General features: G+C 40.8%; 1 protein-coding gene and 1 long non-coding RNA gene across 9 annotated transcripts in view; both read right to left on the bottom strand.

The window, feature by feature from the left end:
• Positions 1 to 2985, bottom strand: part of TCERG1 (transcription elongation regulator 1) — a 55631-nt gene extending 52646 nt beyond the window's left edge. For all 8 annotated transcript variants that reach the window (XR_012489815.1, XR_012489816.1, XM_019739090.2 and 5 more), the window contains exon 1: positions 2848 to 2985. Coding sequence is in view for 6 of the 8 variants with exons in the window: in XM_019739090.2 (XP_019594649.2) it covers positions 2848 to 2906 (59 nt within the window). In the remaining 2 variants the exon portion in view is untranslated. The remainder of the gene's footprint in view (positions 1 to 2847) is intronic.
• A 3264-nt stretch (positions 2986 to 6249) lies between these two features.
• LOC141567123 (uncharacterized) overlaps positions 6250 to 16159 on the bottom strand; it is a 71861-nt gene continuing 61951 nt past the window's right edge. The window contains exons 5-9 of the long non-coding RNA XR_012489517.1: positions 16018 to 16075; positions 12024 to 12239; positions 10206 to 10312; positions 9263 to 9459; positions 6250 to 7155 (exon numbers count right to left, since the gene is read on the bottom strand). This is a non-coding gene — a long non-coding RNA (uncharacterized LOC141567123). The remainder of the gene's footprint in view (positions 7156 to 9262; positions 9460 to 10205; positions 10313 to 12023; positions 12240 to 16017; positions 16076 to 16159) is intronic.

Genomic DNA, 16159 nt, shown 5'->3' with positions numbered 1-16159 from the left:
TTTTCATTATCAGTCTCAGTTCAGATGTTACCTCAAACTCTTTCCCTCCTAGCCTCTCCCAGACCCTCTGTGGCTCATTACCCAATTCGAGTTTCAATTAAGATAAATGCTATGAAGAAATCTCTCACTTGGTTACTTTTGTAATACACTCACTAATATATAGTTTTCCCTTAGTAAACTGCTGCATCCCAGTGCCCAGGATGGTAAGTGTTCAAATATTTTTTTTATAATGATAGCAAACACTAGGTACTTCCTATATACTAGGCACGGATATATATCCATGGACATTATATGTACTGACTTTTAATCCTCACAACACAAAGAGGTAAGTTTGGCACCATTTTTACAGAGGAAACTATGGCACAGAAAAATAACTTGTTTATGGCAGCAGTCAATGGTAACACTAGTGTATTCTTATTCCCATTTTTACAATTGAGAAAATTTAGACTGCAAGTACCCTGTCACAAGTCATGAAGTATTAATAAGTAAACAAAGGCCCTGGGTAAAGAATCTTTACAAATACGATGCTAAAAGTTATCTTAATGGCCCTCAACCATAAAGAGATCAATGGCATTTGGATCTCCAAATAAATTCTGTCTATTGTAGGTTATTTGCATTCCTACTACTTAAAACCTTTTCGGAAAACAGAAGCCTACCGCATAAATAGAAACAAAAAAAATTTTTTACAAGAACAAATGTGTTTCTCTAGAAGTACTCTATCCACATATGCAATCTCCCCAATGGTGAAGATAAAACTGCAAATACTTTAATAGGAGGGGCAAAAATGGAAAAGTGCTGCTGACATGTGGGAAGAGACCTAGGTTTTAATCCAGACTCTGCCAATTACTCAGTGACCTTGTACAAGTCACTTCAAACTTGCAGGTTGATTTCCTCATTGGATGTGATTAGTTCAGAATTTAGATCAATCTTAATTAGCATGGAAGCTCCTTGAGGACAAAGGATTTTCGTCTGGTTCAAGTCACCTAGGTCGGTAACTGCACATAGCACACATTCATGGGTCTACTAAGAGAACCATCTCAAACTCACCTATATTCCTTTCCTTACTATATATTCACTGAACACCTTATTTGCTAGGTACTATGACAGACACACAACGAAATACCTTCAGGATACAAATACAAAAACTAAACCCCAATTTCTACCATCAAAGAGGCCATATAAACAGCTAATTTCTCTTAAACCATGAGAAATGCTGAAATAAAGGTCTGTACAATATACTTTGGAAGCAACCTTCAACCCAAGAGGCTAAATATTTGCAACAGAACATCGAATTTAAGGACCTATTCAAATCAGTTTAGTACAGTCTGAATGACTATTAATAAAATGAAAAGGCTACTCCTTGTAAAGCTGAAGAAAGATACTCAAAAATGCAAAGTACTGTTCCCACGTAAATTCATATGAAACTAGCCAAGTATCCTTCTCTTGAGATCAGAATCAGGAATAAACCTTCCACCACTGATATAGAAAAGCCCTGGTAATGCGCATTGATCACTCATTACTAAAGTAAAAACATGGGGTTTAAAGGATTTGAGATTCATCTCTGAAGTAAGACAAAATTTTACTCCTGCCAAAGTAAGGATTTTTGTGTGTGACAATTCAGAAACCAAAAGACGTTATATATATATATTTTTGCCCTACAACCTTGAGCTCATTTTTTATACAATTTCATCTTGAGCTCTGGACAGTACTACACTGCTCGTAACCGACACTGCTCTGTTTTATTTTCAAATGCTGACAATGGCACAATTCAGAATGGGAGCTGAACATCTGAAATGACATTTTTCCCATCTACGAAAAAAAATGTATCAAATATACATAAAGCTTAGTACCTCTTTTTCCTCAAAAACCACTGACTAAAGATTTTTCCAAGACACTTTCACTTTCCCAAATCTTAATTACAAAATTCCATAGGCAATGAGACACCAGAAGAAGAAAGCTCACTGTACTTTTTAGGGCGAAGCCGTGAGCAGACACAGCGATAGAGACTCCAGGCTCTGGAGCCTGACTGTCTGGATTCAAGCCACGTCCAGGAGCTACAATTTCACCTATGTGACCTTGTTCTACTTCCTCAAACCTACACCAGTCTCAGTTTTCTCACCTGTAAAATGGACGAGTAACTTAACTAAAGGTGGCTCTGGTCTGTGGCATGCAAAATGAGAAAAGCAACTACTCCAAAGGTTGGTTGTGAGCATTAAATGAGACAACTCTAAGTAAAGGGCTCATTGGCATATAGAAGTAAGTAACAAACGGTGGCTGCTATTGTTATTATTCACAAATACGGGATACGGGATAAAAAGATTAGAAGAAAAGCCACAAGACGTTAAAAGCAAGCGACGTTGGGAAGGAACCGGGCAGAAGTAGAGACCTCCGAAGGGCCGCGTAGGGCGTGGAGAAGGCTGAGTCAGAAGTAGTGAGGGGTCTCGGGGAGTTAACTGCGGAGTGGAGAGGTGTCCCGAAGGAAAACGGGGCCCGCGGAGGCGCGAGCCGAGAGGGAGGCTGAGGTGGGCCGAGGCGGAGGTGGCATGAGACTGAGGAGGGGCCCCATGGCGGGAATGTCTGGCCCGGCCTCCGGGCCGCAGCCGCGAGAAGCGCTGGGCCCACGAAAACCACAAGGAGCTCCCCGAGAACACGCAGGAGGCCGCGGCCCAGTCCCAGCCCGGCTCTCTCATTCAAGCCACCTTCCCCTTCCCCCTTCTCCAACCCCATGCGGTCCTGGCCCCGAGCCGCCGCGGCTCCTCTGCCCACCCTCCACCCCTCATCTTCGCGCGGCGGGCCTATCCCGGGACTCCAGCATGCTGAGAAGTAATAACGAGCGGGGTCCCTTACCTGAGCTCCCCCGGGTTGAATCGCTCACCGTCCCCCCCGTCCCCGCCACGCTCCGCCATTACAGAGGGCCGCGTTCATCCACCCGCCGACTCGACGTCCCCTATTGGCCGGACGGATCATCAATCCCATGCGAGAGAGGCGGAGACATTAGGGATCTGTGAAATGATTGGTGGTACTTTCCATCAATCCTAGAGCTGAGGGCGACATCTGCCTTACTATTGGTGGAAGGGCCCGCCGACTTTGAAAGCGGTAAGGAGACAGACGGTTGATTGGTTGCCCGGAGGCTTTATGGGAAATGAGACTTAAGCAACGAGGAACTGCGGGCGCCCTCTAATGGTAGGCAAAACTAGGTCCTCCCACGTACTGACGGCCTGCGGTAGCCACGTGTCTGCTGGCTTCCAGGAAAACCAGTTGTGGAGCCATATTGGCCACATACTGGCGATATTGGTTCAATCTGAGACCATTTCTATTGCGTGAGCCAATTAAAAATCGACCTGAGTCATGCCTAGACCAATCACAGAGTTGCTGTGAAAATGAGCTATTTCCCAACTCTTCAGAACAAGGAGTCTTAAACCGTTACCAGATTATAGCCATGTTATTAAATAATAGATTAGTAACTACTGTGTTTCCCCGAAAATAAGATCTAACCAGAAAAATAAGCCCTGGCATGATTTTTCAGGATGACATCCCCTGAACATGAACCCTAATGTGTCTTTTGGAGCAAAACTTAATATAAGACCCGGCTTATTTTCGGGGAAACACGGTAGAAGAATACCTCCTAAATTATATTAAATAGTTAGTTGTAGGCTGATGAGTGTTAAAAGTTGGTGCATTAAGATAAGTTGGGGAACATAAGCCTCTTCATCACAATTTACAGTTTAAAGCATCTGTCCTTCAATTTTAAAATACACTTGTCTCAAATTAGCACACCCTAATACCCAGAAGGAATTCTGAATATTTATTTCTTACTAAAGGAAACACACACACACAAAAAAAAAAACTTTAGGCTCTGGGGTTTCAAAGGCACAATGAAGATAAACCTTATTAAGTTGCTCAAAATATTAAAATAAATTTACTCAGACCTAACTATAAATACTGGGAACTATCTTAAGTACTTTGCACGCATTCTGTCGTTTAGACCTCATAAACACTGAGACGTGGGTACTATGAATGGCCATCGTTTATAAATGTGACTGAGGCACAGAGAAGTAACTTGTCCAAGTTCACATAACTTGTAAATGGCAGACAAGGCAATAATGGCAGCAAAGCCTTATTTCTAAACACCCTGAGCCAAGAAAATTGGCAACATACATCCATACAAAAACTCGTACACAAATGTTCATAGCAGCATTATTCTTCATAGCCAAACGTGAAATCAACCCAAACATCAAATCAACTGATGAGTGAATAAAGAAACGTGATGTATGTATACAAAGTAATATTATTCAGCCATAAAATGTGATGAAGCACCACTACATGCTTTAACATGGATGAACCTTGAAAACATTATGCTAAGTGAGAAGCCAGACACAAAAAGATACACATTGTGTGATTCCATTTCTATGAAGTGTCCAGAATAGGCAAATCCCTAGAGATAGAAAGTAGATCAATGGTTTCCAGAAGAAGGGGAGAGTGATAGCTAATGGGTATGGGATTTCTGTGGGGTGGATGAAAACGTTCTGAAGGTAGATAATGGTGATGATTGCACAAATTGGTGAATAGACTAAAACTCATTGCATTATACACTTTAAAAGGTGAATTTTATTGTATGTGAATTATAGTTCAGTAAATACAATGCTATGCTGAATCCCAGTTAAATATTTATTCCAAATCAATTAAGTATGACAAAACATGATAAGAACTGAACACAGTTCTGAGCATAAGAAATCGGAGAAGGAAAGGATGATTGAAATTTCGTTAAATATGTGACATTTGAACAAACTGGAGTCTGACTAAGAGTGGAAGGTTAAATCCCTTTTTTCAACATCAGCATGCATCCCCAAGTCCTGGCAAACTACTGAAAAAATAATACTGGTATAGAAGCTCATAAAAACCTAATCCCCAGTGCTGGAAAAAAAAATTCAAAATGGATCCCTTATAGAAATCGTGTCAAAGGCATACATAAAAGATGAAAAAGGTCCGTTTTAATGAATGAAACTCCTTGGAGATGTAATAAAAGTTTTATTATTTGATAATTTCATTGTATTTGTATATCTATATATATTTTAAGATATTTATGTCTTGTATTATTTTTATATATAGCAGGCTTGTATACATAGGAATATGTATTATATGTATATGGTTATATACATATATAGAAAATCATTTCAGTGTTTCATTGCTGTAGTTTACTCACATAAACATATCCTTGAAATTCAGTACTCAATAGCTATATAAAAATACTGCAAATATCTAATCTGAGCTGTGTCTACAGTGAACCATTTTATTGAATCAATGTGAAGAAAATAATTAAAAAGACTCAATGTATAATATCTTTTAAAAAACCAAATGGATTTTCCTGTCATCAAAGCTTGATATATCTCAGGGTACTAAAAATGTGCATAGCTGTAGAGAACAGAAAAACACCGTCCTTGCCCAATTGACTGCAATTGAATTATAGACCCCAAAACTTAGTTTATCAAAGTGAGGCAAAGAAGCAGGATTGGCTTAAGACAAATTAATATCATCAGGGCTCTAAGTCCTGGCTATGAAGTCGCTCTTCAGAAGTGCCTCTTGAGAAGAGGTTCCAATGCTGAATCAGGCTTTTCTTTTTAATAACTACCATTTTTGAACACCTATCTTAAACCCATGGTAGATATTTTGCACACACTCTTTTTAATACCCTTAACAGCCCTTTAAGGCACACATATTGTCCCCAATTTTACATATGGGGAAGCTGAGGCTCAGAGACATTACATAACTGGTGCAAAGAGGCATTCACACAGGTAATAAGAGGTGAAGCTAGGATTCAAGCACAGGTGTATCTCATACCAAAGCCAAGTGGGGATGGCTAAATCCCTGTCTCACCCAAGCCAGAAAGGTAGCATAGCTAATGTATCATTTCTTTCTCTTCTCTGTAGACTGTGAATACTTTTCAAAGACTCTCTAGTTTCCTCACTGAATCCCCAGCCCCTAGTGAAGTACGCACGCACGTGTAAGGCCAGCACTGTCTACTGTACTGTGCAGCTATATTATTCCTTAATGGATCTGTTGGTCTTTGAAACATTTAAAGAGATCTCAGAAATGGAAAATGCCTGACCAGATACACCTGCTGGCTGCCTCACAGGCGGTACGGGTAGCAGTTGCTAACAGCTTTGGAATAAATGAGATGAGGAGTCTAGTCCTGCCTCTACTAACTACTGGCCGTGTAATCCTGGGCAAGTAAGTTACTTGATTTCTCATAGCTTCAGCTTCTTTATTTGTTTCACTCTCAACACTTAGGAGATTCCAAGAATTCAGGGAGCTGTAAGCCAGGAATTGTGGCTAAAGACCAAATATATATGAGAAACGTATTTTGGTCATCTTGTCAGACGAACTCAGAGAAAGTCTGGAGGCTTTGCTAGAAACAAATGATAGAGGTTTATTCAAGGGTCTTATAGTTTGCAAACTGGGAACACAGCTAGGCAAAAACCCAGGAGTGTTCCAAAGGAGAAAGAAAAAAGTTCTTATAATGAACAGTACATTCTTGAAAATCATCAGTCTTGCATTCTTAGTCCTAGCATTCGTCCAAGACAGGTATCAGTCAGATGTCAGGCAGTCTGGATGATGGCTGCCAGGTGGTCCAGAAGATAGGTGCCAGGATGTCTGGTAACTTCCTGGTTGTCTGGATAATGGATGCCATGTGGATGTAAATGTGAGTCCTTCAGGGGATAACTAGAGGGTTACCTGGAGGTCCAGATGTATATTCAGGCATTGATGCAGGACTGGAAAGTTCAAAAAAGTTTAACTTCCCAGGCTAGTTAGAAAAAGAATGGAGTCTTTCTTCATGCTTCAACTGAACTTCATACTGTTAATAATTTAACAGTTTGGTTAAAATGACTCCATTTTATATATTCACCATCTTCACTCTTTCTTCGATCTGAATGACCAAATATATATTGCTTACAAATCACAATATCACAGGTTGAACTTAGTGACTCTACCTAACAGAGTTGACACTTACAGTGGAGAATCCTGGCAGATGCCATATTAACCAAGTGATCAAGATTAGCATCTTCAGTAACGGCATACACCCCTGATATGATGTGGTAAGAAGGGCTCTTCACCTCTGTGGTATTCTTCCCCCAAATCCATAACCTCTGTCTAACCCTGAGGAGACATTAAGCAAACACAAATTGAGGGACATTCTACAAATTATCTGATCAATACTCTTCAAAAGTGTCTAAGTCATGAAAAACAGGTAAAGACTGAGAAGCTGTCACAGATTTAAAGCAGCAAAGGAAATATAACAATTAAATGCAATTTGGTATCGTGGATTGCATCGGGAAGAGAAAAAGGACACTAGTGGGGAAAACCGAGGAAATCTGAATAAAATATAGTTAGTTTACTTACTATTGTACCTCTTAGCTTTGATAAACGTACTATGGCTATGTAATATGTTAACACTAAGGGAAGCTGAGTGCAGAGTATCTCTATACTAACTTTGCAACTCTTCTGTAAGTCCAAAATCATTAAAAAATAAGGCATTTTTTAGATATGTTTTAAGCTTCCAGATAGCTAGCAATCAGTGATGCTAATAATAGAGGGTGGAAAGCACAGCAATATTATAATGTATGACTTAGTCTGTCATCTACAAGATGAGCGGATTAGACAAGCTGCTCATCCCATTGATAAGAGCAAGCAGTACACAGGGGTATCCCTAGAAAAGGCAGCTACATGAGCACCAAAAGAGCTCCCAATGTACCCTTGACCTTGGGAAATACATGGGGTTAAGGATTGCAATCCTAGCTTCACAGTCCCCCAAATAGATTTTGCTGGCAAAATAAGACTGCACCCAAAGTCAAGGACATTCACTTTTAACTGAGCACATAAAGACCCATCTCCATAAACCAGAATGCAAATTTATTAATTTACAAAAAAAAATAATTACAACTGTCACGTGGACCATACATTTCCCTCCTCTCTGGGCAAACTTACAGAGTAAGTAAAATTATCAGAAAGCAGCTCAATCTGATTGGAAGTAGAACAAGGGCAATCAATTACTGGATTTGAATTTTTAATGTCACTGAGTCACAAGAGCCTGATAATTCTCTATTCCAAATAAAGATATACCTTCCACTTAGACTATCTGTGCCTACCCTTGCATTGGGGAACTCTCTGCCCTACCCAAGAACCTCTTCCTATTTCTCTAGCTAGTAGGAAATTCAAAAAGAAGCATGTTCTTTTCTATTCTGCTTCACAGGAAACAAACAGAAAGGAAGTCATTTTTATTATTGACACCACTGGCTGATTCAATCAACAATGAATGGTTGATGAGCTCATGAATTTGCAAACCCTTAAGATAATTCCATGAACCACCTGGGATTTCTGAGCCAGAAAGTAGCGTACACTGCTCTAGGCTGACCTTCTGTGTTTTGTTTCCACATTTTTCCCCAATAGAACACCATGTGATTACTTAGGTTTCCACTTATTAAATGATACTCACATTCCCAAAGATTACGCTAATTTGGATTTGTCCTGGAATAATCAACCACACATTTGTAATCTCTTGGTCTATTAATATAGATGACTATATCTAAGTCCATTGTGTGTGCATTTTACTAGTTTCACTTAACTCTCAGGAACTTTGGATTTGTCCCAAAATACATAATAACACATTTACAGTCTCTTGGTTTATTAACATAAGCAGTTAATCAAATCCCTTGTGTAAAGTCGACACTAATCTTTTACTGAACTGGGCTGCAGGGCTCTCTCTTTTCTTCTTTAATCAAAAACAATTATGTATCTTATAGTTCATTCTAACTCTAAAATCACACTATTAAATTTTTTTCTGTTTCTCAAAATTAAAACAAGAACAACAATATCTCAGGAACCCTTATGCAAAGGTGATATTTATGATGCAGTTATAATGCAATTATTTCAAATACTATCTTTCATATACAATTTCTCCAAAATTACCACGTGGAGAAATTACAAAAGAAGTTGACTAAAGAGCTGAAAGGACTCTTTCAGATCATCTCATCCAATATTCTTTGTTCGCAGATGAGGAAATAGAGACCCTGAGAGTTTGATTATTAACTTTCTCACAGTCACATACGCGGGGTTAGTGGCAGAGACAGGACTAGAACCTCACTTAAATCTGATTGAAAGCTCTCTTAAAATTTACAAAACTCCACATCTGTGGTGTCATTAAGCACCACACCAGCCTCAGGATGGGATGAGGTAATAATTTTGTATTGCTATAGCAATAACTCACCATTTTAGAAGTTACTTCTTCATTACACAAATGTATCAGATCAAACGTTCCAATTAGGTGTTCAGAGATAGTTTATTTGTCCATTTGGCAAATCCATTTACTTATCCATCCTGCAAACATTTAATGAACATCGATATTGTGCCAGGAACTATCACAGCTGCTAAAGACACAAAAGTCGCTGTCATGGAGTACATAATCTAGAAGAGAAAGTAGATAAATCAAATCTTAGCCAAGACAAATGACTAGTATTTACTGAATGAGTAGCATATGCAGGCATTTAACATGGAACTTTTCATTTAATTCCTCATGACTACTATATACAGTAGCTACATATTATCCCCTCTCCACAGATGAAGTAACCAAGGATTATACAAGTTACCAGAGAGCAGACCCTTCTCTGCACGGTGTTCAGGTCCTTGGCACTTCGAGCAAAGAATTGAACGAGACATAAAAATACAGTGGTGAAAGAGCAGTTTATTAGAAGTGAAAGTACATGCCAAAGAGATAGGAGTAGGCCCGAGCAAAATAGTGTGGCTCAAAAGGTGCTGACTGTCAAGGACTTGAAGTTTTCATTTCCTTTTCTTCTAGAATGGGCTACTCCTCTCTAATTATGGGGCTGCCTGATTGATACTTGTGATCAACAATGACCAATGGTTATGGTAAACAAGGGCAAGTTTGGGCAGAGAAGGGAGGTCTTTTGGGTGGTTATTTCCTGTAGACTATGTTGGAAGTGCAGGAATGTTACCTGATGTGTTCGGGCATCTCGGAGACCCAATTCCTATCTCTAACTGCCTGCTTTATGTCCCCCTTGAGAGACGTGATCCCCATAAGTCTCTAAGGGAAGTTGAGGGACAGGAGATCTCTTTTTCTATATTTGCTTCCTGCTGAATGTGGCCATTGTCCCTACCTATTGGGGATTTGTGGGACTCTCGATCTATCTGACCTTAGATGAAGAGAGGGTCTTGAGATCCGCCTGGAGGACCATGTTGACTTCTTTGGTCAGGAGGTACTGGAAGTCTTGTTGGGCTATCAGTTGTATCCCCACAGCCCCTAGATGAGGAGAGATAGATTTTAGTTAATAGAGTTAATAAAACAGTTGGTCCAAGAAACAGGACTCAAAGCCATTGACGCAGGGTGACTGCGTAATGAAAATGTGTTCAATTTCATGGAGTCTCTGGTCTTTCTTTTGGTTTAACCGGTTATTCGGTTATTATTCACCCGGAAGCTAGGCCTGGAAAGAACACTGTGCTACAATGACGATAGTCAACAGACATTAATCACAAGCTTTAGGGTAATTATCTAAAGCAGTGGGTAGGCGATTTCTATGATTCACGTTAAAAACAATCTATTGTTTATGATTAAGAAACTGATTTGAAAACTGATAATAACCAGGGGCTATGGAGCTAAAACACTAGGGAAAAGGAGACTTAGAGTTTCTATAGTGAGAAGCCCTTTCATTTGGCCTGCATCATAAAGGTTACGCAAGTTGCCTAGACTCATACCAATTCAATGGTACAGAGAGGCAGTTCCACCCTACTGCATTTACTCTGAATCTTTATGCCATATTGCTAGAAATTCAAGCAGAAACATAGGAGTGACTGTTTGGAAAGAGAGTCCACTGTGGAGGTGGCAACTGAGAAAGCAAACAAGAGCCAGGAAAAGATGCATTAGGGACAACATTTTGGAATTGATTTTAGGAACTAAACAACTAAAGTTCTAGGAGATGAGACTAAAAAAATGGGTGGAGTTACAGTTTATTCTGTAGGTGATAAGAAGTTACTATTTAAGGATTTCAAGTGGAGGAGTGACAGGAACAGCTTTGTTTTTAAAATGATCTGACTACAGTGAGAATGATGCATTAGAAGAGAGCAAGCTTGCAGTTAGGGAGACAGGAGAAGGCTGCTGAGATTGACCAAGATGAGTCCTTGAGCTAAGACAATGACAGCGAGACTGGAGAAGAGGGTAAAGGTCAAGAGCTATTTAAAAGGTAGAAGCAACAACACTAGATGATTGATTGGATTTGAGTGTGGGGCAAATTTTAGGCAACATTAAGATTTCTCACTTGGGCAGCCTGGGTTAATACATGGGGTTATAGTGTTACCCAACATTACAGATCAAGCTTGTAGTTATAATCACAGACAAATATTCTAAGTAGACTTGTTCTGCTTTTGGACTTTGGTTTACTCTGTATCATATCCAAATTCTCTTACGAATGAACTCCACTATCACCAGATACTATAGGGCTTTTTAGAACAAAATAGAAAATGGAGGAATGTGGAGACAATGATTTATCCACATCCCAGTCACTTGCGTTAGAACATCAAATCATCATGAGCCTTGAATTAGGAAGTTTCTAGAACTACCATGAAAAGTCACAAGTTCCTTTATGCAGAAGAATTTGTTAGGCCAAAGCAAATCATTATTAGTGGAATGACACATTCATTCAAGAATGCTCACAGCCCTTTCTAATTCAGACCAGTCCTATACTAAGAAATGGAAACAGTAGAATAACAGCCAACTCCTGCCCTTAAAGAGCTTATGGTCTAATGAGGAAAAGTAAGAAGCAAAAAGTGCAGCATAGATCATAAGATCTCAATCAGGGATTAGCCTAGAAGAGGGGCAGGAGACAGCCTCCTGGGCAGTGGGCCCCTCTTCGAGGTCAGGCCTGCTCCCCTAGAGGAAGCATGTTAAACACAGATGATGTGGGAGGACATTTCAGGTGGCAGAAAGTCATGGATGGAAGAAAGACATTTTGACTCACCTCATCATTTTGTTCCAGAGGATGTTTGGCCCTGCAATGTCAAGGCATAAGCAGTCAATCAGTGTACACGGAGAGCCAGCCACAGCTTCTCAGTGACGGGCTGCATGGGTTTGAATCCTGGATCTGCCTCTCAGCAGTGATGTGATTTGGGACAATTTATATTCAGTCTTTGTGCTGCAGTTTCCCCATCTTAAACTGGAAATAATAATTACATATCTGCAAAGAATTATTGTGAAGGTTAAATTAATGTAAGCCCACTTAAAGTGTTTAGGACTTAGAGTAAGTGCTCAATAAGCATTAGCTATTACCATTGCTATAATTTTTCTTCTTATTATTTTTTATCTCCTTTTGCTGTCTTTATCTCTCCATGTCTGAATCTTTGTCTCTGTTTTACATAGCTCTCTCTGTTGCATGAAATGATCTCAATTTTCTCACTGGTTAGCTAAGAGATAAATACAAGCAAACAATTAGTCTGCCATCCAACTCATAATGGATATTTCTGGGGAAACTAACCCACACAAATTAAAACTGAAAATGGCTACGATTGCATGTGGTAAAATGTGGCACTGACCAAAAATTGACTGAAGATCAAATCTTGAAATGCAGATCAGAAAAATTTGATCCAGGAAAGTTTGATTTGGTAGAAATAACAGTTATTAAAGAAACCTCACACAAAGAATATAAAAACTGGTAAAATTTAATACAGACAGAACTGCTGGATTATTCAAATCTTCACCTTGAAATTTAAATGACGAAGTAATTCTGTCAGAAATAACTTCTTGTAAATAAAAAAGAAAATTAATACCAAAAATTGAAAAAATATTTTATAATATAGAAAATTGATCCAGAAATTTATTGGTGTTTGGGGGAGTTAATTATTTATTGGGGTTTATGATTTCTTGGCATTTAGTGGTTGGGGTTATTGACATTTGCTTCTGAAAATGCTTTCTTAATGAACATGTAAGCATGTTGGTATAATTTTGATTCAATGTCAAAGTGCCATTAAGGTCCGAAGGATTGGGATCAAGATGGGGGTGATGGATCAAAGGGTGAGTGTGAGTGTGTGAGTGTGTGTGTGTGTGTGTTTGTGTGAAGAGAACTTAAGACAAAAACAAAGAGCAGCATGGCCTCCTAACTGGAGCAGCATGCAAAATGGCCCCCATGCCATTTGGAATCTCACGTTATCCTGACTGACAGGCCAGAGACAGAGCAGTGCCCAGGCAGAAGCAGGATCAAGCAGACTTGGTTTGAAAAGGATTCTGCCCCTCACCAGCTGTGTCGCCCCACAAACGTCACCACCTCCTTGAGCACCAGCTTCCTCATTTGAAAATAAGAATGGCAACAGTAGTCGCCTCATGAGGTTATCATGAGGCCCACCTGAGATAACGGCTTTGGCAGGTGCCTGGCAGGAAGCCACCATTATTTGTTATTGTTCTATTTTTCCAGTGTGTATGGGCTCTCAGAAGTTACTCCTCCAGCTGGCGGTCAGCTAGATGAGTCGCTTTTTCTGAGTAGGGTCTTCATATCATATTTCTCAGTCCCACAGCCCAGGTTCCAGGACCCCAGCACAATGCCACGCTTATCATACGATCCCAGTGATTTTTAGGTGTATGTTGAGTGTGGACTAAACAGAGAGAGAGAACTAAAAGGGGAAAAAGAAAGGGAGTTGGGGGTCAAGGCCGTTAGACATATGGGGTGCCTCAAAGGATTTCCAGACAGATGGTGAGCAGGGGAGCACACGTGGGTACTATGTACTAATTAGCTGACAGGTGGGTCAAGGCTTGCAAAAGGTGGAAAACAGTATGTTGTTTATTCCCTAAACTCAGAGGCTGCCTGAGGCCAGGTTCCCCAATACCCCCACTCCTCCCTCCTGGCTGTGTTAGCACAAGTTAGGAATATGTTCCACTTCACCTTGAAGAAGCCCTGAGCCAGGTGAAGGGAAAGCGTTGCTGACAGGTTTGATAACTGGGCCTTTCAAGAAAGGTTCTGAGCCACTTTGGCCTCAGCTAGCACTCCACTTCCTCTGGTTATATCGTCCCTGAAACTAAAATACAGCTTGGAAAGACAGCTTGGTGCCCTCACAGTCGCTGTGGCTTCCTCAAGCCACGACACGCACTCTCTTTTATGAGCCTGTGGGGCTGTAATTCTCATCACCTGACATTTATGGGAGGCTTCATATTAGCAAAAGGCTTTACAGCCATTTTTCTGAGGGATGCCTCCCTGAGACTTGTCAGATATAATCACCCACAGAGAAGAAGGAAAGTGAATAAAGGTGCACAGTAAATGGCCCTCCCCCACTGGACTGCAAAGAGCCAGGAACGAGCCTGCAGGTGCCACTTCCCTTCAATGACATGTCACAGCTGATTTTCTTGGCCCTGTAGCTTTGGCAGCTCTCTCTCTCTCCCACCATCTTCTACATCCAACCCATCAGTGGATTCTGAAGGTGCAAACCCCAGAGGCACCTCAAATCCATCCATTTCTGTGTACCCCCACGGCATCACTCTGGCCCAGCCCGACTCCCCACAACTCTGTCTGGCTCTGTATCCTAGTCTTGTCCTGTGACCTACCTTCCCTTATCCACACAGGAGACAACGTCATCCTCTAAATGTTTACTTATTTATCTAATATATGCACCTTTTTGAACTTCCTGATATTTCTGGAAAATTTTTATTGCTATCCTATAGTGAATATGTATTTTTGAAAAGAATAACCTTTTAAAAACAAAAATAGTGACACTTCAATAGTTTCTTCTCCTGAATAAGGTTTATCCAGAATAAAATCCAAGCTTTTTAGTGGATTGTAGGGTCCCTCCGTGACCTGGCTCCTGCTTACCTTTCTGGCCTTCCCTCCACGCTGACTGCTGCTTCCACGCTGGGTTTAGGGACCTACCAAGTTCATTTCTGTCTCCAGAACTTCCACCCACTTCTCCATCCGCCTGGAAAGCCCTTGGCCCTGCTCTCAGGACAGCTTGCTTTGTCTCGTCTTTCCCGTCTCAGCTCACAGGTCACCTTCCAGCCCTCCCAACCTTAAACTGCTCCCTCTGCCACATGACCTTGTTGATTACGCTCAAGAGCACTTTGAAGAACCTTAAAATGTTTATTTGTTGACTTATACAGTCTGTCTGTTTGCTAGAATGTACATCCCATGAGAACAGGGACCCTGTCTATATTTTTTACCACCATATTTAATGCCTAGCACAACCTCTGCACGGAGGATAAGCTCAGGGAATGTGTGTTGAAAAATTAAGTGAAGGAATGAAGCAATCCATCCGCTGAAGTCGCCCCTCCTCGCAAACTCCCTGCTCGTCTTCATACAATCAGTAGAGGGCAGCAAAGACCCGGAGTTACCTAACTTCGGAGATTTATGCCAGAAAACTTCAGAAAACTTACTCCCTTTTGCCAAATTGCAGGCTCAGCTTTATCAAGAATTTCGGGGAAATACCCAGGCTTACAAACTCTTTCTTCTCCTTGTTTCTGAAGCCTTCCCCACTCTGAACCATTTATAGATTGTTGTTGTTGTTAAGATTTCAGGCTCTCAATGCTTCTTAGAAAATGAAAGTACATGTACTGACTAAGCCAAAAAGAACCCCCATGCCTTGGAGCCTGTACCTTCCCTCCAGACAAGGCAGTGGGGAAAAAACACTCCTACCATAGCTGACAGCTGTTTGGGACTTCAGGATTTGCAGCTCTTCCTTATGGTGTGCGGGGAGGGCAGGTACCAGCCAGGCAGCTGTTTCTGTTTGGAGCACTTGCCAGAGCAAGTTGTGCATGTGTTTATAGTTCTGTCTTCTGCTTGGATCTGTTCCTGCTTATTGCATCCTCTGTTTTTGTTGAACAATCTGCCCACCCAGGGCAGAACCTCAACGCCATCTGGCTCCCCGAAAATGCACACTGACCCCGGGTAATGAGCAGAACAGTCAGCATCCACATGCTCGGGGAATGGAGTTTTCATTCACTCTGCTCAACAAAGAGATTGACTGAGTCCTATGACTTACCAGGCCTGGGGCTGTGCTCTGTGGATACAGATGCTCCATTGGATTGAAAGAACAGTGACTAGAATCAAAAGGGAGACAGGAGTTCTTAGCCTCAGCACTACTGACATTTTGTACTAGATCGTCCTTTGTCGTGGGAGCATTC

The sequence above is a fragment of the Rhinolophus sinicus genome, linkage group LG10, assembly GCF_036562045.2.
Source record: "Rhinolophus sinicus isolate RSC01 linkage group LG10, ASM3656204v1, whole genome shotgun sequence".
Taxonomy (NCBI): domain Eukaryota; kingdom Metazoa; phylum Chordata; class Mammalia; order Chiroptera; family Rhinolophidae; genus Rhinolophus; species Rhinolophus sinicus.
The sequence above is the reverse complement of the archived record's forward strand: the minus strand, read 5'-3'. Positions and strand labels throughout refer to the sequence as shown.